This window comes from Macrotis lagotis, chromosome 2 (genome assembly GCF_037893015.1).
Source record: "Macrotis lagotis isolate mMagLag1 chromosome 2, bilby.v1.9.chrom.fasta, whole genome shotgun sequence".
Taxonomy (NCBI): Eukaryota; Metazoa; Chordata; class Mammalia; order Peramelemorphia; family Peramelidae; genus Macrotis; species Macrotis lagotis.
In genome coordinates, this window is record NC_133659.1 from 15,993,655 (window position 1) to 16,017,541 (window position 23,887).

The 23,887-nt window shown below is 43.1% G+C and overlaps 1 protein-coding gene across 10 annotated transcripts in view; it reads left to right on the forward strand.

Moving 5' to 3' along the window:
• DOCK7 (dedicator of cytokinesis 7) overlaps nucleotides 1-23,887 on the forward strand; it is a 168,536-nt gene that overhangs the window by 94,935 nt on the left and 49,714 nt on the right. For 6 of the 10 annotated variants that reach the window (XR_012475470.1, XR_012475471.1, XM_074221272.1 and 3 more), the window contains exons 19-28: nucleotides 2,315-2,401; nucleotides 5,856-6,087; nucleotides 9,752-9,916; nucleotides 10,972-11,141; nucleotides 14,330-14,422; nucleotides 15,607-15,696; nucleotides 16,629-16,724; nucleotides 16,951-17,091; nucleotides 17,197-17,310; nucleotides 17,483-17,653. Coding sequence is in view for 8 of the 10 variants with exons in the window: in XM_074221272.1 (XP_074077373.1) it covers nucleotides 2,315-2,401; nucleotides 5,856-6,087; nucleotides 9,752-9,916; nucleotides 10,972-11,141; nucleotides 14,330-14,422; nucleotides 15,607-15,696; nucleotides 16,629-16,724; nucleotides 16,951-17,091; nucleotides 17,197-17,310; nucleotides 17,483-17,653 (1,359 nt within the window). In the remaining 2 variants the exon portion in view is untranslated. Of the gene's footprint in view, nucleotides 1-2,314; nucleotides 2,402-5,855; nucleotides 6,088-9,751; nucleotides 9,917-10,971; nucleotides 11,142-14,329; nucleotides 14,423-15,606; nucleotides 15,697-16,556; nucleotides 16,725-16,950; nucleotides 17,092-17,196; nucleotides 17,311-17,482; nucleotides 17,654-23,887 lie in introns of those variants that run through there. The other 4 variants (XM_074221275.1, XM_074221276.1, XM_074221277.1 and 1 more) reach the window with 2 other exon arrangements.

Genomic DNA, 23,887 nt, shown 5'->3' on the forward strand with positions numbered 1-23,887 from the left:
TTTATAAATTTGATTCAGTTCTCTACATATTTTAGAAATGAATCCTTTATCAGAAACACTAGTTGTAAAAATTGTTTCCCAAGTTATTACATTCCTTCTGATCTTGGTTACAGAGGTTTAGAAGTTATATTGTTGAGGGATTGCAGATTTTCTTCATGAGTACATCAGTCTAAAGCCCCTGCAGAAAGCGTTGTGGATGATGCCTTCTTTTTCTCAGTATGGAGGCCAGGAGGACAGAGAATGCCTCCTCCTTAAAAGGACAAAACAAATCATTGCCCCTCTGATTCTCTGAACTTTGGTGAAACAAATTTCTCCAGAGAGGAAAGAGAGTCATTTGGCAAAGTAGAAGATTTTATTTCGATGCCTTATCTTTTCATTTCTTTTTCCCGCATCCTCTCCCCAGTGTTACCTATTGTTATAAAAATGAAAGAAAAAAAACTTAATTAAGCAAAACTTAATCCCCTTGCCAGTTCCAATAGTATCTGCACACAGCCTGCTCACCCACGAAGGGAGAGCGGCTCAATCTTGCTCATTGGTAGCCGAGCATAATCCCAGCCCTGCCTCCCGGGACCTTGTGAGGGTCAGTGTGCTCAGCACAAGGTCCAACACCCAGCAGGCACTTAATGGATACTTGTCTCCTGTTCTCCAGGGACACGCAACCATCCCACCTTGATGGCGTTCCACCTTGAGGGCATTCTCTGCTCACTTCACTCTGAACAGAGCCATGTAGAGAAGGTTGCCTGTGCTTCTTTGAGGTCTCCCTTTTCCATCCCCTTCCTGTCCCCTGGCTAGATGAGCGTGGATGCGATGCTTACAGCTCTGCTTCTCAGAATGTGCTCACATCGCTACAGGAGGGACCTGAGCCCTTGTTCTGTCTGTGGCAGGATGGCCGAGCAGCTCTGGATATCTGGCCAAACTGTTTTCAGGAAGGTCTGGATCATTTGCAGTGTGCTTATCTTACCATAGTCCTTTCAACATCTAGTATTCCCATTTTTTGGCATCTTTATATTTTTTGGGGGTGGGGAGAAACCTTAGAGTTTTGGTTGTTAAGAATCCAAGCAGATCCTAGATTAAAAAAATGAAATGATGAGGATGATGATAGTGAAAGCTGGTATTATCTCATTTTATCCCCCATTTTACAGAAGAGGAAAATGAGGCAGAAGGCAATCAAATGACCTGCCAGGGTCACATAAGTCAAGGGTCTGAAACCCGGTGTCAACTTTGATTTTCCTGGTGCTCTGTCCCCTGTGCCACCCAATTGTCTCAAGTCACTGACTGCTGTGAAATCCTAACATCCAGGGAAGATCTTTGGGAGGTTATATATACCTCACCCTTTCTCTTAAAGGATGTATACCGTCAACCTTGGTTGATGTGTTGGTTGATTTTGCTGAATATTTTTTCTGTTTATAAGAATAGTCATGGAGGCAGAGAGATAAAAATATCAACAAGATCTACAAATTTCAAAAATACTTTTAAATAATAAATTGAAGCATATCTCAAAAGACAAATGCCAGTGCTATTAAGATCCAGAAAGGACATATAATATAGATTATTCTAATAAAGTATATGGTTTTATGTATAGTTCAAGTGCATGCTATCTATGGAAATAAAAACTCAACTTGCTGAGGCCTTTAAAACATAGAACTAGATTTAAAGAAATAAAATAATATTTATATATTCGACTTTGTCCTCTTTCAGTGATTTTCAGTCTGTGCTAACTTGGACTTGGGCTGAAATTGAGCTCTCAGCAAGTTCTTGGGCCTGGATCCCCCTTTCTGGATCATTAGTGTGACTCAGCCTGAACACTCCCTCTTTCCTTGGGTTTTCTCCTGCTTGAGCTGCTTGGCTGCCAGGGCCTCAGGGGTTCCCAATCCTGACTCTTTGTTTCCCTTAAGAAATGAGCATGCCCTTTTATCTCCTTGGATCCCACTTTGCAGGAGAAAGCTGATGCCTTGCTTCCATGGGCTTTCTCCCATCAGAAAGACCAGGATTATGAAAGGCATACCCACTCTCTTTGTAAAATCTTTTACTAAAGATAAAAATATCTTTGTGGTAATCAGATGCTAACTCTTTTTCCTCCACTGTTTAGTCGGCTTGGCTCAGTCAACCAATTTGTGTCCCAAGAACTGTGTTTATCCTGAGAATACTGAAGAGAGGGAAAACAGTCGTTGTCCTCAGGGAGCTCCCATTCTGATGGGGACATAATGTGCAGACACCTGGCTAGGGTTTGGGGGAAGCCCAGGGGCTGAGGAGAGGGCCAGTGAAAAGGCCCCCGGAGACATTACTGAGGGTCTCTCTGTTGACTCTGTTGCAGGTGCCTCTCCCTGGAATGAAGTGGGTGGATAATCACAAGGGAGTTTTCAACGTAGAAGTTGTGGCTGTGTCTTCTATTCATACCCAGGTAAGATGGCAGTGGTCTAGGAACAGATTCCATTTGTGTGATAGTTAGACTGTGGGTGATCAGATTTCCCAGAAGGATTTTAGGTAAGAAATTGCCTTTCTTAAAGGTCTCTGGCCGAGGTTTCTCCTCGAACATTTAAATTGATTTCGTTCTGCCCCGTGTGGACATGTTACGGATCCCGAGTTTGAATGACCCAATTGACAAGACTGTGACAGGACAGGGTATTCTGATTCTGGGGAACAACAGGAGATACTTTGCCATAATTCAGGCCTGCCTTTCCTTCCAGGAAGCCAGATTGATGACCCTGGACAAATCCTGGGCCCTCTCAGGGATCAGGGAAGCCCTCAGGGAAGTCACTCTTTAAGACTATAGGTTGTAGAATTTGAATCTGATTGTCCTGGTAGAGGGAGGGAATGTTTCATTGGCACCCATGAAGTCACAGCTCTGTTTAGAAGCAAACAAACAACTTTGTTTCTGGTTCCTTTAGGATATTATTATGAAAAGAATGCATCACTTAGAAAGAAACTCCTTTGTAAGGAGGAGGTCTTGGCTCATCTTTCTGGGTTCAAATCCAGCCTCAGACACTTAGTCGTTGTTTGATCCTGGGCAACCCACCTAACCCTGTTAGTCTCAGTTATCTCGTCTGTAAAACGGGCCAAAGAAGGAAATGGCAAACTATTCCAGTGTCTTTGGCAAGAAAATGCCAAGTGGGGTCAGGAAGAATCAGACACAACTTTGCAACAACAACAACAACAGAAGACTATAGAAAATAGGATTGGTTTGCCTTAGGTACTGGACTAAACAGCGTCTCTTTTTTTTAGTATACTCATGGTCCGTAAGCTGAATTGTGAATTCTGGTCAGTTCATCTGGTGCCTTCATTGAGTACAGTGCCGTGATAGGCTGTAGGTATCCAGGGACAAAAAACAGAAGCTAACCCCATGCCCTCAAGAAGCTTACAATTTAATAAGGAGAAAGGACAAACCAATTAAATTACAGGGGTAAGCCAATTAAAATTATAGATAAAATAAATAAATATTAGGAAGAGCTAACAACTCAAGGGTTCAACACATAAGCTGTAGATTCCCAGAAATCAGAGGTGAGGTAGGAGAGCATTGCAGCCTTTGGACACTGCCTGCCTTTGTGAAAGTGTAGAGTTGAGACATGAAATACAGAATGCATAGAGAAGAGTAATGGTAATGGGACACCAGGCCAGAAAGAGTTTGAGGCAAGAGGGGGCCCCTTGCAGTTTTCTGCCCAAGGAAGAGTGTCAATCATTCCTGCAAATAAAGAGCATCAGTTTTGCATCTTTGTGGAGGATGGACTAGATAAGGGAATGACAAATGAACAGTTTAACATTTCCTATTAGACATAGGAGTACAGATGTCCCTAGAAATCAGACTATCAACCCAATCATTTCTAAATGTAGGATAAATGCTCTCCTGAATCCACTGTAGCAATGGTAGCCAGCCTGGGTTTGAAAAGGCAGGCTTGTGGATTTCAAAGGACCCACAAATACGGATAGTCTCATGCCTTTTGCTCCCAGATCTTTTCTGGGATCCTGACTATTATGGGAGAGACAGACCATGAGCTGTGATAAATAGTGAATGGGACAGAGAAAGAGAAGAAGGACCAAATGAAGATGCAGGTTAGAATTAATCAGTTCTCACAGTCCAGAAAATACATTTGTTTGACTGTTTCCAAGATGTCTTCCTAATAATAAACAATGGTAGGTCTGATGGGAGCAGACTGGTAACTCATTTCAGCCATGCCTGAGGGCTCAAGTTTCTTTCATGAATCAACCAGGTTGGGGAAGGGAGCCCCTTCTCATCATCTGTTAACTCTTTTGGATCTTTCAATCCTTTAGCCACAACCTCCTCTTGGAGCAGGCTTTTGCATAGCTAAAATTTGTTTGAAGGAGGCCATAACCTACAGCAGACTGGGCAGTTGCTGTGTCATTGTGGGGCCCTCAGACTTGGGGACTTCAACATATGTATTGACTTTACCTTACTTATCTCCCACCTTCTCTTCCACACACACAAATGGTCATGTTCTTGATCTTTCCATCACCACCATCTTCAACAACTCTGAAATCTCCTCTTCCAGTCATCACCTGTTGACTTATCTCTTCCTCTGTCTTCTACATAATTCTACTCTTCAATCATGTCATGAACACTTTAATCCCTGGACCCCCATTTTCCACCTATTCAGGTAATCCCATTCCATCCTTTCTTCTGCAGTAGACTTTCCCATCTCCGTCCTTCCCCTACTCTCAGTTGTCTTTACTCTCTCACTCTCCAGTGGTTCCTTTCCTGTAAATATGCCCATGTCTCCCTCATCTTCAAAAACCCTCCTTTGATCCTTCCATCCTTGCTAATTATCATCCTATTTCTCTTCTGCCCTTTGTGGCCATCTACACTGGGTGTCTCCACTTTTCCTCTTCTTACTCTCTTCTTGACCCCTTACAATCTGATTTCTGACTACATCTCTCCACCAAAACTACGTTCTCCAAAATTACCACTGGTCTCAGTTTCCAAATCTGTGATCTTTTTTTTTTAGGTTTTTTTTTTGTAAGGCAAATGGGGTTAAGTGGCTTGCCCGAGAGGCCACACAGCTAGGTAAACATTAAGTGTCTGAGACCGGATTTGAACCCAGGTACTCCTGACTCCAGGGCTGGTGCTTTATCCACTGCGCCACCTAGCTGCCCCTGTGATTTTTTTTTTTTTTAGTCCTCATTCTTCTTGACCTCTGACACTACCATCACGCTCTCCTCCTGGATCGTCTCTTCTCTCTAGAATCTTGGGGAAACCCCTTCCCCTCTCCTGGTTTTTCTCTAACCTGTCATCCCCTGTCTCCCTGCCCTCTAGCCATAGGTGAACCTCGGGGCGCTATCATTTACCCTCTTTTCTTATCCCTCCTGACTATTTCACTTGGGGATTTTATCAGCTTCTTGGGATTTAATGGCCATCCCCATGCTGAATAGTCTCAAATCTCCCCATCCTGCCCTAGGATCTCTCATCGCCAACTGCCTTTCAGAATTTCAAACTGCATGAGCTGTGGACGTCTTAAATTTAACATTTGTAAAGCTAGACTCGTTCTCTTTCCCTATTAACCTTCCCCCCAACTTCCCTCTTATTGTCTCCTCCAACCCATTGCCCAGGCCTGTGGATTTCACCTCTGCAGCATCTCTTCAAGATATCCCCCTCTGTTCTCTCTGACACTGTCTCTCTGCATCTCCATCTGCCTTTCAGAATCTCAACTTGCACATCCCAAAGGGATCTTAAGCATAACATGGATCAAGCTGACCTCTTTCTCTTTCCCTCTGGCCTCTCCTCCATCCTCCTGTCCTTCCCTAGTTCTCTGACTAAGCTTCCAGGTAACTCAGTCTGAAATCCTGAGGAGGTGTTAGCGGACTGGCAAGCCTATCACCTGCTCCTCTTCTATTCTTTCTTTTAGGATCCGTACCTGGACAAGTTCTTTGCTCTGGTTAACGCTCTGGATGAGCACATGTTCCCAGTGCGAATAGGAGACATGAGGATCATGGAAAATAACTTGGAAAATGAATTGAAGAGCAGTATTTCAGCATTGAATTCATCTCAGTTGGAACCGGTGGTGCGATTTCTTCACCTCCTGCTTGATAAACTGATTCTTCTTGTTGTACGACCACCTGTCATCGCTGGCCAGATAGGTAATGTACGGGCCTGAGCCTGATCATATGATGTCTTGGGCAGTCTACTGCAATTTCAGGGCCTGTTGTGAGGGCAGAATTATGTCCATCCCTCAAGGGAAAATCAATTTACTTCTGGATTAGGGGTAGAGGAACAGGATACATGGATAAGTAAATGTAATACAAAATAACATTGTAGGATAAATTCTGATTGACTGGCTAAGGTGATAGCTTGTGAGTAGGCAGAAGGTGATGAATGCAGGGGATGTTGTGGGGAAGTTTTGGTAAATGGCAGGTTTTGGTAACTGGTTGAATCTATGGAATGAGGAGTTGGAGATGATGCCAGCAATACAAATCCAAGAAACTTGAAGGATGCAGCCCAAGACAGAAATAAAGGAGATTCTTTGAGAGTAATGTTCATGAGTTCTGTTCTAAACAGGCTTCATTTGGGATAGCTTAAGGACCCCCAGTGCAGTTGGTGGTAGGGGAGTGGAGCTCAGGAGAACACAAAGCTGCCTCAGGATGATAATTAGATCTCTGGAAATGGATGAGATCCCCAGGAAAGAAAAGAGGCCTAGGGGACACCCGTGTTTATAGAATGAATAATGATCCTGCAAAGGAGACTGTAAAGGACAAAAGGGTCAGAGAGATGGACCAAGGGAGAGACTGGGTGAGAGCAGGGTTACATGCAAGGAAAAAAGCATTTATCATGTGCCTTCTGGGGACCAGGCACCATGTCAGATGTGAGGATACAGACAAAAGACAGCACTCACCTGGAGGATCTCCTCATCTGTGAGATGGACAGGATGTGAGAGTAATGAAGGCAATGTGAGGTACAGTCTTGGACCTATCATCAACTCATTCTCTCCAAGCTCAACATTCAGATTCAAGAAAAGCACCAGAAGACTTAATGTCAACAGATTAGAGGCTTCTCTGAGCAGGAACAGTTTGTGGCTCACTTGGACGGAAAGTTAAACCAGTATAGAGTTGGCAACAGTGGAACAGAAAAGGAGCAGGCAGCTTTCAGGGAGCTGGTGAACAGCACTGCGTTTGTTCATCTGTGCCAGAACACTCACAAACACCAAGACTGATTTAATGAAAATGATGGGGAAATTCAGAAACTGCTAAATGAGAAATGAGAACTCCACAGGGTTACCAACAGGAGAGTTCATTCATTTCTAAGGAGGAAGCATTAAATTTCATCAGAAATAAAGTGCAAGCAAAGCTTAGAGATATGCAGGACTCTTGGCTCAGTAAGAAGGCAGATGAAATTCAGTTTTATGTGGCTAGTCACAATCCAAAGTGTTTTTATGATGCCCCAAAGGCTATTTATGGGCCAAACATATATGGAGCATTTCAACTGCTTAGTGCTGATGGATCCACATTGATTAATGATAGGGACATGATCTTAGAGTGATGGGCTGAATACTTCCATAGTGTTCTTAACAGACCATCAAGTTGAAGGCAATCAGTCCCTAGCTGAAGTTTCAGCTGAAGAAGAGGTTTTGTGCCATTAAGCTCCTTTCAAGTGGCAAAGCATTAGATGCTGATTCTATCCCAGCTGAGATACACAAGGTGGAGGATCCATTGCTCATCCAAAAACTGACTGAAATTTTCCATACTGTATGGCATGAAGAGGTTATTCCCCAAGAATTCAAGGATGCCTCCATCATCAATCACTATAAAGGTAAAGGGAATAGATTGTCCTGTGACAATTACAGGAGTATTTCTCTTTTAGTCATCACTGGTAAGATTATTGCCAGAGTCCTTCTCAATAGGCTGATCCTTCACCTGGAAATTGTTCACCTCCCTGAGAGCCAGTGTGATTTCAGAAAGGGTCAAGGAATAGTTAATATGGTGTTTGCTGCCCTATAACTCCAGGAGAAATATCAAAAACAGAACTGAGGTCTGTATACAAAATTTGTAGATCTGACCAAGATCTTTGATACTATCAGAAAACTGCCACCATTTGGTTTTCTGGATAAGTTCATCAAGCTTGTCTGTCAGTTCCATGATGGCATGCTTATCTAAGTTCTGGATAGTGGACAATGATCTTAAGATTTCTGTCACCTATGGAGTAAAACAAGACTGTGTCCTTGCTTCCATACTTTTTAGCCTGATGTTTTCCACTATATTATCAAATGCCTTCACTGAGGATGAACATGGCCTCAAGGTCAGCTACCATAGAGAAGACAAAAGACAAATTCTTCCACTTGAAAAGGCTACAAGCCAAGACCAAAGAGGAGGGGGTCTTCTGTTTGCAGATAACTGTGCCCTCAGCAAAGCCTTGGAGGCAAAAATGTGACACAATATGTTTCACTTCTCAGTGGTTATTTTGGTCAACAATTAATACCAAAAAAATAGAGGTACTGTACCAGCCATATCGCCATTGATTACTGCAAAGAGAGAAGTTCTGATTAGTATGGACATTCACTTTCCTTGGAACTGTCCTTTCCTGAGAAGTCCACACTGACAATGAGGTTGACACGTGCATTGCCAAAGCTGGCTCAGTATTTGGGAGGTTCTGAAAAAAAGGGTGGGAGAGAAGAGATGTGAGACTGACCACCAAACTGAAGGGCTACAGAGCCCCTATGCTGACCGCATTGCTATATGCCTCTGAAATTTGGATTCCATTTAAATTGTCTCAGGGGATTCTAAAGATCACCTGGAGGACAAAATACCAGACATCGAGGTCTTTTCTCAAATTAAACTGCCAAGCTTTCAAATGCCAATGTTATGTGAATACCCCAAAGTACACTTGCCAAAAACAATATTTCACAGCAAGCTCACACATGACTCACATGAAGGTCAGAAGAATCGATTCAAGGACACTTTCGAGGTCCCTCTGATGAACTTCAGAATTGATTGAGAGACATAGGAGACCCTGGCTCGGCACTGCCCAGCCTGGTGTTCCTAAGGGGGATGGGTGGGGGGGTGAGGGAAGGCTGAGAAAGAGAGGAGAGCTAGGTCTACAGCTAGAGGCAATGGCAGAATCTGGCCAACACTGTTTAAGGATTGAGGAGACTCAATTATGTTGTAGACTGAGCAGAGCAGTGACTAAAACACCAGACTTGGAATTGGGAAGCCCTGAGTTCAAATCCTGTCTCAGATACTTCCTAGCTGAATGACCTTGGGCAAGTCACTTCACCTCTGTCTGCCTCAGCTTCCTCATAGCAGCATATATACTTTAGATAACAGATGTAAAGTGCTTTACAGACCTTCAAGTACTAGATAAATGCCTGCTATTATTGTTGTTGCTGAAGGCGGTTCTAGTTCAGGTATCAGTTAGACTCAGGTTTTTGGGATTCTGTGATTATTTTATTAGAAGTTGAAATTTGCATAGTTTTTTAAAAAGCAATATTAATTTTTCCTTGCAGTGAGTTTTCAGACTTTCTCCTTGGTGAGATCCTTCAGTATTCTCTCTTAAATGAAACAAATGTTCTATGTTCCGAGGCCCAGGGTGGCTACCATTTTCTTTGAGCTTACATTGTGAATAGCATAGCCAATGTGAGCTCCTGGAGGGCAGGGACCATGTCCAGTATACAGTCGGTACTTACACGTGCCTCAGGACAGAATATGCCCATGGGGCCTCCTACCTGAGTTTCCTTGTGTGTGCCCTGCAGGATTTCCTTGTGTGTGCCTCACTGCCCACCTAACCCAGAGCTTTTCTCCTTGTCTTCTCCAGTGAACCTCGGACAGGCATCTTTTGAAGCCATGGCCTCCATTGTCAATCGATTACACAAAAACCTGGAAGGGAATCAGGACCAGCATGGCCGAAACAGCCTTTTGACATCGTACATTTATTATGTTTTTCGCCTGCCCAACACCTACCCCAACTCACCATCCCCAGGTATTGGATTCTTGGATGCTGGCAGTGGGTCGAGCTTGGTGTGATTCTTGCTGCTCGTCTCCGCCAGGCAGGATGCCTGCCTGAGGGTCTGGGCCACATCCTTGACTCTTCATGGAATTTTTGTCTCACTCTTGGCAAACCAGCTAAGTACAACCTGATCCTGGGCTTGAGAGGCCCATTTGCTAACTATCTGAATTTTTTGTTTGCCTTTCACAAAAGATACTTATATTCATTACAAAAGAAATGTTGTGCCCTAGGTTTCTGAGAACCTGTTGTGATCTCCTGGAGGTCACCCAGAATAGCACTTTAGGGATTGCCTTCAGCATGAGAATCGAGTCCCAAGTTTGGAATGCTTTTGCCCTTTTCCCCCAATTAAAGAAGGCAAATGCCATTGATACTGCCAGCAAGATTCTGGCTTCTTACCTGGGTGATCTGGGGGTCATTATGAGCACCTGTAATGGTGACTACTTTTCAGATATCAATAATGTCAAACACATTGGATTTTATATTAATTAGTCCTCAAGTCAGCAAATTTTAGTCTGTTCAACCTGAAAGATCTTAGTAGGTCTCATTTTTTAACCAGGGAGAAGGGTCTCTGTCAGTCTTTTTAACTGGTTAAAAAAAAAAAAGGAAAAAATATTCTTTGCAGCAAGTTTTTTTGAGAAGTCTCTGTCTGTTTTTGTAGATAGATCTCCCCCTGTGGGAGATGAGAGGACTTGGAGCTGGGAAGATGCCCAAGGGGCTGTTGTCATAGCTGGGCAGTCATGGGCATTTGGGGGTATGCAGGCACAGTGAAATCCTTGTGTTTTGGTGGCTCTGCTGGAGGGCTTACAATGAGATATTTTAACCTAGTGACCATTTGGTCTCAAATGTCAAGGATTTCTGTTTTTCTTTCTCTACCTGTAGTGGTTTTCCTTTTGATGTAAAGGTAATTTGTCTTCATGTTGGAATTTGAGGGAAGGGGTAAAAGTTTCATCAAGCTCGTTCAGGGTCCTAAGCCTTTTCTGATGCATTTCCTTTTGTGTGATTATGTCCTATTTCATCAACCCCTGAAGGACCTGGGGGTTTGGGAGGGTCTGTGCACTATGCCACAATGGCACGATCTGCTGTGAGACCTGCCAGCCTTCACTTAAATCGCTCCCGGAGCCTCAGTAACAGTAATCCAGATATATCTGGAACGCCTACATCTCCAGATGATGAAGTGCGGTCCATCATTGGAAGCAAGGTAAGCTTGACATGAATTTCTAAGAATTTGGTTTGCACTTTATGAATAATGGTCGGGGAGGGGGGAGGATGGTGTCCAGTTTGTAATCTTATTTCTGAAGTGCTTTGGAATTTCAGATAGCTGAGAATTATGTGTAGGTATTGTTTGTGAGTAGATAATTGAATTTTTTATATTAATGGTAAAGATCCCTATTATCTTGAATTATCTCATACTTTGTAGTAAACTGATTATAAAGAACCCAGAGCTATCACCAAATTCTAATTATGTAGGCCAGGAACACTTAAGCAGATCTGATATAAATCAAAATGTACCCAATAATCTTTTGTATTTTAGCCAAATCTCTCATTTCTAACTTAAAAGCTGTCAGGTAGTCCAGGCACCTCTCACTATTCCTAAGGCCATACCAATGCCTCTGAGACAAAGACACTCTTCCATCTTTTGGACAGCTGTGCCCAGTAGCCCATTATAAACTTATCTTGGTTAATAAATGCTTGTTTGATTGCATTGAATTGAGACCTGTTGTCTTGGCCTTTTGGTCCCTTGTGGAGCCTTTGCTAAGAGCAGTGACATAATTGCATTCCTCTAGGGAATGACTTCATTAGGGGAGGTTCAAGGGAGGAAGGGGCCCTCCCTCCCCTGCTCTGCACATTAGGGTTCTGGGGCATTGTCCAAAGCCCTGCCACTGGGAGTAGAGGTGGGACTGGGCTGGGGAGCCTCTGCTGCCTCTCATGGATCCCATCAGGAGGAATTACTAGTTGGGAATGCTTCCCGATGCTTTTCTTTGCTGACTGATGAGACTTGTGTGGCCTTAAGGTCTTGGTTGGGCATCTCACATTGTAACTAATAATTTTAAAATTATAAAAAAACATTAAAATAGGACTCCAAGAATATAAAGATCCATTTAGAGAGCTCCTTAATTCGGGAATCTTGGCCTTTTGTGAGGTGCCCGAGGTGGGGAGCTGTACACTCTGGGGTTCTGCAGACTGCACACGTACGCCAAAAAGGCGTTTTTGCTCACAAGTTAGATTGGCTCTTGTGGGTTCTTTCTGGTTTACATCCCAGGGAACAGACTTGGGGCTTTATTTCATTTCTAAACTTGAAAGTGGGATTCTCTCAGAAAGTGACTCTGACTGCTGGGCCAAACGATGAAGCATCAGATAAGGTGTCATGGCACTGTTTGCCCAAGATTTGTCCTACCAAGGATTGAATGGTATTAGGTCAAGTAATAGTAAATATTCAAGTGACATTTTAGGAATAAGTATGTTATATTTGAACATTCCCTGTTGAATGTGAAATGAGGTAATGGGATAATTGCTATTTCAGAAGCCAGTGTTCTGAGGGGATGATGTCTCAGAATATTTAACAAAGTAATTGTGATACAGTATTGTTTGGAGCTGCCTTTTTGAGGACCTGATATAGTTTTCCAGAGTCTCTACTCAAGATGGGAATTTAGGTCATGGTCATATGAACCTTTTCTAAAACTTTTATAAAACAATTCCTAAGGCTTTAACTGTGCCAAGCCCTGAGCTAGTTGCTAGGTTGCAAAGTCAAAAAGGAAACAATTCCTTCCAGATAGCAAGGGGAAGCCCTCCCTATGGCTGCTGCTATGGAGAGTGGACAGTCTTGGATGTTCAGGGGAAGAGCCAGACCAGACCTATACAGAGACATGGAGCCTTAGATATAGGGACCCCCCCCCCATGGCCATTTGGCTGAATAAGAGAGGTTGTGAAGGTCTCCAGACTGTCACTTGTGCATCCTCCTTCAAGAACTGGGAGCCCTTGTACTTTATTGGTGATAAGAGGCATAGCAAAGTTTGTTTGGGAATCTCACCTTGGCTGTTGTGGGAAGGATGGATTAGGGAGGGGAGAAGGGAGGCAGAACAAAGGCTGTGATAGAAGTCAGGGCTGAAAGGGAGTGGGGCTCCCTACGTGCTTCTGCACTCTCTTCTTCTTAGATAACAGTCACCAGTCCAACATAGTTTATATCTCTGATGGCAGGCACTTAACAGATAGACTTGCAGATTATCTACTTTTAAGAAAGGAAAAAGAAAATACCCAGTTTTTGTTCTTTTGTCATCAAGAATATTATCTGTGATTTACACATTTCAGATTCTTGAATAAGGAGCAAAAATCTTTTCCTTTATTCATCTAGCATGAATGGAAGACTTCAAAATCAGTTATTAATGAATTGTGTCAAAAATATAGAAAACTTGAATCTAAGCCAACATCTTTGTGGAGTCAATCAATCAACAAGCATTTATGAATTGCAGCCCTATGCCAGTCGGGCACTAGGAACACAGTGGCAGGAATACAGCAGGAGGAGGCTCAGGTCATTCCGAGCCTGTCATCACCAGACAGGCTGGCCAGGGAGCAGACAGCTGGTTGGTGGGCTGGGGATGGGCCAGGAAGAAGGAGCCTGTGAAGGCTTCTTCCTCATGTTCATGTCTCCTTCAAACCCCGTTCTGCTCCTGCCTGGCTCCAGGAGTGGAGGAGGAGGCAGGGTTGGACATGAGGAGGAACCTGCTGCAGACTGTTTCTTAATCAGCTCTTTAGAAATTAAATTAAGTGAAAATCCTCCCCCCAAAAAAGAATAAACTATTGAAGGGGGGGTAACAAAGAGGTTTATGGAAGCAACACAGACAAGCAAGACACCTTTAAGAAGAGTGTCCACAGTCACCTTCTTCGGGGCTGTGTCCTGTGTGGAAACAGTTGCCATGGCTGGTAAGGTCAGAACCCAAAAAAACACATTTTTTAAGCCATCAAGAACTAGAACATCCTTGTTCCGCACTTCTATGCTCCTTGGTCCTGTAACTTCATCCCCCAATTCAATCACACATATACTTGAGCCCTTGTTTTATGTTGCTTACATCGTACCCATTTGAAAAGTAAAACTTCAGTCATTTATGTCTCAAACTGGTTTTATCATAAATAGAAACGGAGGACAGCTTATTATTCCAGGATGCTGTTGAATAGTTTTTTTGGTAGTGAATTATCTAGTAGGATGTAACTTGAATAAACTAAAATTCTTGATGAGTGCCTAAAATTGTTGGTTCCTTTAACAGTACTAATGAAAGACATGTTTGCATTGAACACATTATTTTAGAAAACTCAATTTCTTTAAGAATACTCTGTAGCATGCAACATGTAATCTTTCTTTCCTTTCCCAACTGCTTTCTATTATATGCTTAGGGCTTAGACCGCTCCAATTCCTGGGTTAACACTGGTGGTCCAAAGGCTGCCCCATGGGGATCCAACCCCAGTCCAAGTGCAGAGTCAACACAGGTGGTGTCTACAGCGTCCGAGGTTTCTTTATTGGCTGCTGATATTTCCCTCTAGAACGTTACTTTTTAGTCCATACTATGGTTTCAGTGGCTTGCTTTTCTCAATTTTGGAAAGTTCATGATTTTTTTTACTTAGCACATCTCCCCCACCACGTGCATGCATGAAATATCACCAAACGTCCCAGTGATGCCCCCTCTCCACCGCTCCCCTTCCCCACTCCTGCCTACATTTTCATGGATGCTGCTTATGGAGTTTGGGTCTTCTCTAGGTTTAGCACCTGTCTGATGGGCTTGTCCTCACTCACTCCTGTGTGCAATACCACAGTTTTCCATTTTGATTTAAAGTCTAACCATCTCACCACTTTCATAAAATATTTAATGTCTTGTCCTATTTACATAACACTGAATAGTAAAAATGGTAATAGACTAAAGCTAAATTTAAATTGAAAGATTTAGAACCAAAAGTAAAGATAAATTTTAATTTGTATTGTGTTGCAAAGGATGAAATTGGTAGTAAATTAGTTGAACTCATTGAAATCACTTATTTGATTCTAGTTGCCTGCTGCTTTTAGATACTGCATGATATCAAACATACATCTCAATTGGCTTTCATTTGGGAAGAAAAGTTAACTTTATTCCCCAAATTACTACTTCAGAATTACACAAATGGCATAACAGATAGAGCATGCTATTCCTAATGCAAGGATTTGTAGACTATGGACTGTGTCCCACAGAAAGGAAAAAAAGAAAACCCTCCAAACCTTTTCAGCTTGGATTGGGTAAAATTGTTTGAACATTTGGTCTATGCCCATTGAGAAGTGTGTTGCTTTAAAAAGAAATTTTTTCCCTTACTGGATATGTGCATGCTTACAGACTACAACTATGAAAGTTTCATTCTTTGCAGCAGTAGCTCTATGTAGTTCCATAAAAAATACCCACATTTCCTTAACCCTTTTTTTAATTCATTAAAGACATTGAAATTTCTTTTTACATTGTTGTCAATCTGTTTGAAGCAGCTCAAGATGGTGGATAGCAGACTGGAAAGAAAAAAAGTGCTAGTTTTGACAACAGAACTTAAACTCTATTCCTGACAAATATTTAAAGTTGTACGTGATTCTTGAGCTGCCAAGTCACCCCCAGCAAGCTTTAATGCTTTGTCATCATTCATTCATCTTCACTCCATAGGCGATGGACCGGAGTTGTAATCGCATGTCTTCACACACAGAGACGTCAAGTTTCTTACAAACATTAACGGGACGTTTACCAACTAAAAAGGTAGATTCAAGGGAAAACAGTCGATCTTTGGGGGACGACTCCGTCAGCTCTGTCACTGTTCTTTAGGCAGCTGATATGAAATGTTTCCAACAGTGCTTTAGGCACCGAAAGCCCAGGGAGAGGACTTCCCTCACTCGGGAGCTCCGCTGCCCTACTTGCCAAACATGGGCTCTTTTTTGTGATATATAAGTCACTGAGCTTGACTGTTGACTCAAGTCTGGTGAATTAAAACTTTGTTTAATTTCACTGCCAAAAATGGATCAACCCTTAATACTGTTTCTGTAACTGCTTCTGTTTTGTGTTTAAATCTCCAGGGAAAGGAAGCTGTGTTAGAAAAATTATCACTCTTAGTAAGATACGTTAATTTGCTTCCCTCATGCACAGTTTTGTTAGTCCTTTCTCATATTAATTAATATGCACTAGTTTGCAAATTGCTTTGTATGCATATCCATTATGCTATAAGAATGAGGAAGTACTTTTATTTTTTTTAAAATGAACCTATCTTCCTTATAACATGAAAAATAAAGGCCAAATTTTTTTAAGTGTTACTTAAATTGTACCAGCTAAGTTTGTTTGTAAAATAAATACTCCATTGAAACCACATTCAAGAGCTTATCCCTATTCATTGCTAGTTCTGGTTTATATCTGCAGGCACAATTTAAGGGCCTTTTCCATCTGGCCTTGTAAAATTCCATTTTATTCCAAGATGCTATGTAATGTTTTTAGCTGCCAGCACCCCATTGTCTCACATGGATGGTTACACGGTCGTTTCGTTAATGGATGTCATCACTGCATCCCCAGATTGGTCATGTGCCGCCTTCTGCTTCTTTTCATTGTTTTCCTTGTTCCTTTTGTCATAGTCTTGGCATTGCTGCCTGAGCTCTGTCTGGCAAGGCCTGTGCCCCCTGTAAACTCTGTCTCTTCTTGGGCAGCTTTTCCATGAGGAGCTAGCTCTGCAGTGGGTCGTCTGTAGCGGCAGTGTCCGGGAGGCTGCTCTGCAACAGGCCTGGTTCTTCTTTGAACTGATGGTGAGCTGGTTCTCGTGACTTCATCCCTTCTTGGCTACCAGTCTCTGGGCTTGCCATTCCTCCAGGGCAGAGGGTTGGATGGTTGGGTTGGTTATTGATAAGGGCACAAGGAAATTGGAAACGTTCTCAGTTGTTCCTGATATCTGACAATGTGAAAGAAAAGTATCCTAGTGTTTGCATAGTGTTAAGGATGAGTCTTTGTGACTGTCATTCATGTTCTCCTCAGGTGAAAAGTATGGTGCACCATTTATATTTTACTGATAAACTTGATGCTCCCAGGAAAAACCGTTTTCCTGAACGCTTCATGGATGACATTGCTGCTCTTGTCAGCACCATTGCCAGCGATGTGGTATCACGGTTTCAGAAGGTGAGGATGATGTCATTCTTGTTCAGATGCAGCTCTTATGGGGAGAAGCCAGGCTTTTCATTAAGTATCCCTCTAATTCTCTTTTTTGATATCCCTGTTGTCCAGGACACAGAAATGGTAGAAAGACTCAACATGAGCCTTGCATTCTTCCTCAATGATTTGTTGTCTGTCATGGACCGAGGGTTTGTGTTCAGCCTCATCAAGGCCTGCTACAAACAGGTAAGACATGATGGGTATCTCTCTCCAGTGCTGACTAGAGTCAGAACGAGGGGCTCATAGGGGCTTATGATGGGATGGTTTAGACTTCCCCACTCATGAGTCTCTCCTCTTTTCTTAGAGACTTGATCCAGGTCATCCTCCCACTAATCCCATGGCTCTTTTTGGCTCACAGGTGTCTTCGAAGCTTTACTCGCTACCAAACCCAAGTCTCTTGGTGTCCTTGAGGCTAGACTTCCTAAGGGTCATTTGTAGCCACGAACATTATGTCACTTTAAACCTGCCCTGCAGCTTACTCACGCCGCCAGCTTCACCATCCCCATCTGTCTCTTCTGCAACATCTCAGGTAAGTGAAGGGGAGTGCTTCCTATGGAGGACTCAGTCAGCATACCTCTATTAGGTGCCCATGGTTTGCCAAACATTGTGCTGGGGGCTGAGGTTGCCAGACCAATCAGCAGCCCCTGCCCACCAGGAGTTACATGCTGTCTAGGAGTCATTGCCTACACATGTCAAATAGATGGAGATATACATGTGTCTATCCAGGGAAAGCCTTTATTGACCATTGAATGTGTCCCAAGCACTGGGAGAAACCAAAGCACTGAAGGAATTTACAGGCTAATGGGAGAGAACTATAGGCCAGATAGAAAGAAAGGTTCCCTGCTCCTTACAGGACCACAGCAAAGCCAATGCTCAGGCCTCTTCTTCCATGTCATTGCCCTTAATAAAATCAATCATCAGTTTCCCAGGTGACAGGAACTTTCTTTTCTGGGTCTCTGGTGCTGTGGCTGCCACCTCTGCAGGAACAGTCCCCAGGCAGCATCTCTTACAGGGCTGCTTCCCAGGACAGGGGCTGAGACCCTTGGGTTTGGGGTCCTGGCTATCTGAGGACTGATAAGGAGTCAAGGGGAAACAGTACTCTGGCTGTCTCCCTCAGGGAAACCAGCCTGCCCAAGGATGGAGGCTGTCCCCTTGTCCCCAGGATCTGCTTTCTTGGATAATAACTGTAAGGTGTGTGCTGAAAACAGGCCTGGTGGTTGGGGTTGGGAGTAAGATGGGGTGGGGTATGGTTAATACCACTCTGTGGTCTCTTGTGCCCATCTGCCTGTTGGGAATACACACATACACACATATACACATATAATACGTGCATCTACATACATGTTTAGTTGAGAAGAATGCATTAGCCTCTGGGCTAATGATCAAGACCAGACTTATATGTGGGCTAGGCTAGCCCTTGGTCTGAACTTTGCAGGTATTTTAGGACCAGGTTGGGGGCCAAGGAAGGGGTTGTCATGGAAGTTCAGAAGGGCCAATTTATTGATGGAAAAACATGCAAAGGAGTCCAATCGAAGAAGACAGTGGGGGGGGGGGGCAGAGCCAAGATGGCAACAAGAAGGGATCGAGTCTTAGGAGCTCTTTGATAAAACTCATAAACTAAGGACTCTAACTAAATTTTCGAGAGACAGAACCCACAAAAGGACCCAGAGAGGCAGTTCTCCTACTCAAGGTAACCTGGAAAAGAGCAGAAAGGCTCTGCTCCCCCGGGTCCGGGTCGGAGGGGCAGCTGCCAGAGTGAAAGAACTCCAGCCTCCTGGAGGCAGCCCCAGGGCACTGGGAGCCGCAGCTCACAGCAGCGGGGGAGTCTCCTGGTTTGCACCCTGAGGAGCACCCGGCACAAAGTGGGGGAACAGCAGGAGACCTCTGCCAGAGCGAGCATGTGGAGCCCAGCCCTCAGGGCACACAGCCAGCAGCTTGGTCTTTCTGCAGCCCAGACCCGGTAAGCAGGAGCCCCCAGGGCATGAGCCCATTGAGCTGAGGGAGGGGAGTGAAGAGAGAGACTGCAGAACTCTGTCCTCTGCCCCTGGAACAGGACTCTGGGGCTCTGACCACATTCAGATCCTGATCCCAGTCTAGGCCCCCCCATAGAACAGCAGGGCCCCCCCACCTCAGCCCCATGGCAGAGGGGGGCACATATGGTCATTCACAGACCAGGAGGGAGGACAGAGCCTCACACACTGAGACCCTTGTGGGAGTGTCCCAAAAGCTCAGGAAACACCCCCCCCAAACCAGGCCCAGGCTGGGAAAATGAGCAAGCAGAGAAACAAAAGGAAGATTATTGAGAAATATTTTGCAAATGAGCCCAAGAAGGATTAAAATACTCAGTCTGAAGATGAGGAAGCACAAGCTCCTGCATCTAAAGACTCCAAAAAAAACCCAGAAATTGGGCTCAGGCTATGACAGAACTCAAAAAAGACTTTGAAAATCAAATGAGGGAGTTGGAAGAAAAACTGGGAAAAGAAAGGAGAGAGATGCAGGAAAAACATGAAAATGAAGTCAGCAGCTTAGTCAAGGAAATGCAAAAAAATGCTGAAGAAAATAGCATGCTAAAAACCAGCTTAGGGCAAATGTATAAAACAGTTCAAAAAGTTATTAAGGAGAAGAATGCCTTAAAAAGCAAAATTGGCCAGATGGAAAAAGAGATAAGAAAACTCTCTGAGGAGAACAAATCCTTCAGACAAATGAATTTACCAGAAATCAGGAATCAATACTTCAAACCAAAAAAATGAAAAATTAGAAGAAAATGTGAAATATCTCATTGAAAAAACAACTGATATGGAAAACAGACTTAGGAAAGATAATTTAAAAATTATTGGAATACCTGAAAGTCATGATCAGGAAAAGAGCCTTGACATCATTTTCAAAGAATTACTACAGGAAAATTGCCCTGATATTCTAGAAGCAGAGGGCAAAATAGAAATGGAGAGAATCTACCTATCCCCCCAAGAAAGAGATCCCCAAAAACCAACCCCTAGGAATATTATAGCCAAGTTCCAGAACTCCCAAGTCAAAGAGAAAATATTACAAGAAGCCAGAAGGACACAGTTCAAATATCGTGGAGCTGCACTCAGGATCACACAGGACTTAGCAGCAGCTACATTGGAAGCTCGTAGGGCTTGGAATACAATATACCGGAAGGCAAGAGAGCTTAGAATGCAGCCAAGAATGAACTACCCAGCAAGGCTGAATGTCCTCTTCCAGGGAAAAAGATGGACTTTCAGTGAACCAGGGGAATTTCAAAGGTTCCTTTTGGAATGGCCAGAGCTGAACAGAAGGTTTGATCTTCAGACACAGGACTCAGGTGAAGCATGGAGAGTGGAGGAGAAGGGGAAAATATGAGGGACTTAATGAGGATGAACTGCATGTATTCCTGCATAGAAAAATGACAGTGATAATACTCATATGAACCTTCTCAGTTAATAGAGCAGGTAGAGCGAGCTTTTATAATTGAAGCACAGGAGAAAGCTGAATTCGAAGATAAAATATGGTGTAAAAATGGAGTCAATAGAAAAAAAGGGAAATGGAATGGGAGAAAGAAAAAGAGAGGGGGAATAGTCCAAGATATTTCACATAATAAGATTTTTTTTATTGCAATGAGCTATTGCAATGATATGGAAGTGGGGAGGCAAGGGGGAATGAGGGAACCTTTGCTCTCCTCAGAGGTGGCTATGAGAGGAAACAGCATATATATTCAATGGGGTATAGGCATTTGGAGTAAGAAGGAGGTGGGGGGGAACAGGGGGAAGGGGGTGATGTGAGTGATGGAGGAGAGGATGGACCATGGGGGGAGAGTGGTCAGATATAACACATTTTCTCTTTTGCTTCTTGCAAGGGGCTGGGATTGGAAGGCCTGCCCAGGACCATAGGGTGAGGTGGATTCTGGGCCTAAGGGGTGGTATGGGGGATCAGGGCTTCTTGGCCCCGGGACCAGGGATCTGTCTGCTGCACCACTCAGCGACCCTACAGCAGAGTCAGAGTGAAAGGAGAGAGAAAATATAGTACATGGTAGTGGAGAAATAAGAAAGGAGGGAGTTTCGATCAGCAATGGCAATGTTGGAAAAATATGGAAGTGACTTTTGTGATGGACTTATCATAAAGAATGTGATCCACCTGTGACAGAGTTGTTGGTGTTGGAACAAGGACTGAAGCACATTTTTTGTTATTATTATTTGGGGGAGGGTGCTGGGTAGGTGGGGATGGGTGGCCTGCCTGGGGCCACATAGCAGGGTGATCTTTGGGTGTCTGGGGCCGGATTTGGACCCAGGTGCTCCTGGCTCAAGGGCCAATGCTCTATCTGCCACCCAGCCACCCCTACTATTATTACTATTTTATTTTATTTTGGGTCTTTTTTTTTTCTTCTTTTTGGTTTTTGCAGGGTAGTGGGGTTTGGGTGGCTTGCATGTCACACGGCTGGGTTCTGGTTGGGTTTACGAGGCTGGATATGGGCTTGGGTGCTCGTGGCTCCAGGGCTGGTGCTTTGTCCATTGTGCCACCTGGTCATACCTACAATTATTACTATTATTTTTTTAATTTTAATTTTTTCTCTCCCCTTTACTTTTTTTGCCTGAGCAAGTCTATCTATATTCATGGGGGGAGGGGTATTTTGTTTACTTGTAAACAAGAATATTTTATTAATGTAAAAAAACCATTTGTACAAAATGAGAATAAAAAAGTTAATTTAAAAAGACAGTAAAGGGAAGTTAGAGCAAGGTTATGAGTGGGCAAATGTCAGATAGGGTTCCACATATCTTTGATTGTAAAGATCATCAGGTGCTCTTGGCCCTTGGTCTGTAGGGAAAGTGATTTTGGCCAGAGTCTGCTAGGATTGGCCAGGCAAGAGACAACGAGGAACAAAATGGGGCTGGTTCAGCAAGAGACCAGAAAAAACAACGGAAAAGACAAGTCACAGAAAGGAACAGAAGGAAATAGTGGCTCAGGCTCCTTCACTTGTACATGCTGGTGAGCCTTGGTATGATTCTGAAATAGTTTTAACCTTCTGAAAATCAGAATTTCAAATGTTGGATACAGCCTGGAAAACATGAGTTGGGTGTTGTGTTTTGTTGTGTTAGATTGTTAATCTAGAATGATGTTGCATTTCTGAGCATCTCCACTTGAGGCCTCATTTCTTTCCACATCTTCTCTTGAACACCTCAACCATGGGGTGACTGGGTTTGGCCACCACCATCTCTATGTGGGCAACTTCCAGATCTGGGTGTTGACTCTGCTCTCTGTTCAGAGCTCCCACTCACCCTTTCCTGCATCAACTCTCCGAGGGGATGATGTTCATAGGCAGCCCACACTCATCACACCTAGGATGCAACTTGGCCCTCCCCCAAACTTCCTTGTTTTAGTGGGGGTTACTCTACTTGTGCTAAGTCATACCCCCTACCAAAGAAGTTCCACAGAGCCCTTAAAGTACTCAAGGGTCCTGCCAAACTGACCTCATTTGTTTCTCCCTCTCTTCTCTATGATGGCCCCACCCCTGTGAAGCCCTCCATGACCATTGTTGTGTCCCAAAGGTTAGTGTTCCCACTCTCTCCCCTAGTTATCCAGGCTATGCTTGTCTGTTTACAGACTCTGTCTCCCCAGTCACATGGAAGTTCCTTGAGGACAGAGACTATTTTTTTTTTAAACTTTGCCATTGTAGCATCAGTATCTCAGAGTTAGTTCATTGTACATAGTAGGCACCTTAAATGTATTTTGATCAAATTTGTATCAAATGTATTTTGATGCATTTTTGAACATGATCAATTTGAGAATTTATTTTGCTTACTTGTGAATATTCATTGCAAGGATTTTTCCCCCTCAGTTGAGGAGGAAATAGAAGAGAAAGAAAATATACTTAAGAATTTCCTGAAGAAGGAAAAATGCATTGAATTGGCTAGCCTAAAACTCCTCCACATTGTAGACCACTGCCTACTTTCGTGCATATTTCTTTGAAGTGTGTAATAAAATAACATGTCCTTTTCTAACCAATTTCACTAGGGGATTTGTGTCTACTTTGTAGCCAAGTAATCTTTCCTAACTAGAAGAGATGACAGCTGCTTAGATAATCAGGATGGACTAATAATCTTATTTTCATTATCTCAGCTATTTAGGTTTTATATATGTACATATGAAGTGTTACAGTTTTCTTAATTTCTAAAAGAAGCAAGCCATATTTTCATGCTTCTATATATAACAGAACTGCAGTAAAAACTTTGGAGAATCACTGTAAATTTCTGTGTTCTCACTCAAATAAAAGCTACCAAGATGATTTTAATATTCTATGTAGTATTTTCCTTTTATTCTCCAAAATTTACAAAAATTCCCTTTGCAAATCTTCATTTCAAGGATCATCAGAACACAAACTAAATTTTACTTTTAATTAGGAATGCAGAAATGTTTACTTGTTGAAAGTGATGAATTCCTATGACAGTTTTCTATAAATGATGTGAAAACCTAATCATTGAATAATTTGAGGATTTCATTATAAGGAGCTAGTCTTCTGGTGAGACAATAATAATATGTTTATTAGAAATGAAAGAAGTTTTCAAGAGGTCAGTTAAAACTAATTGAATATCTTGGTTACTAGCCATTTGCCAAGCAAATGAAATCATGAGATTTCTAGATCTTTCCCAGTCTGAAGGAATCAGGAAGTAAATAGGGTTTTTTAGTGGTGGGGGGGGGTTAGGGGGGGTTTTTGCAAGGCAGATGGGGTTAAGTGGCTTGCCCAAGGCCACACAGCTAGGTAATTATTAAG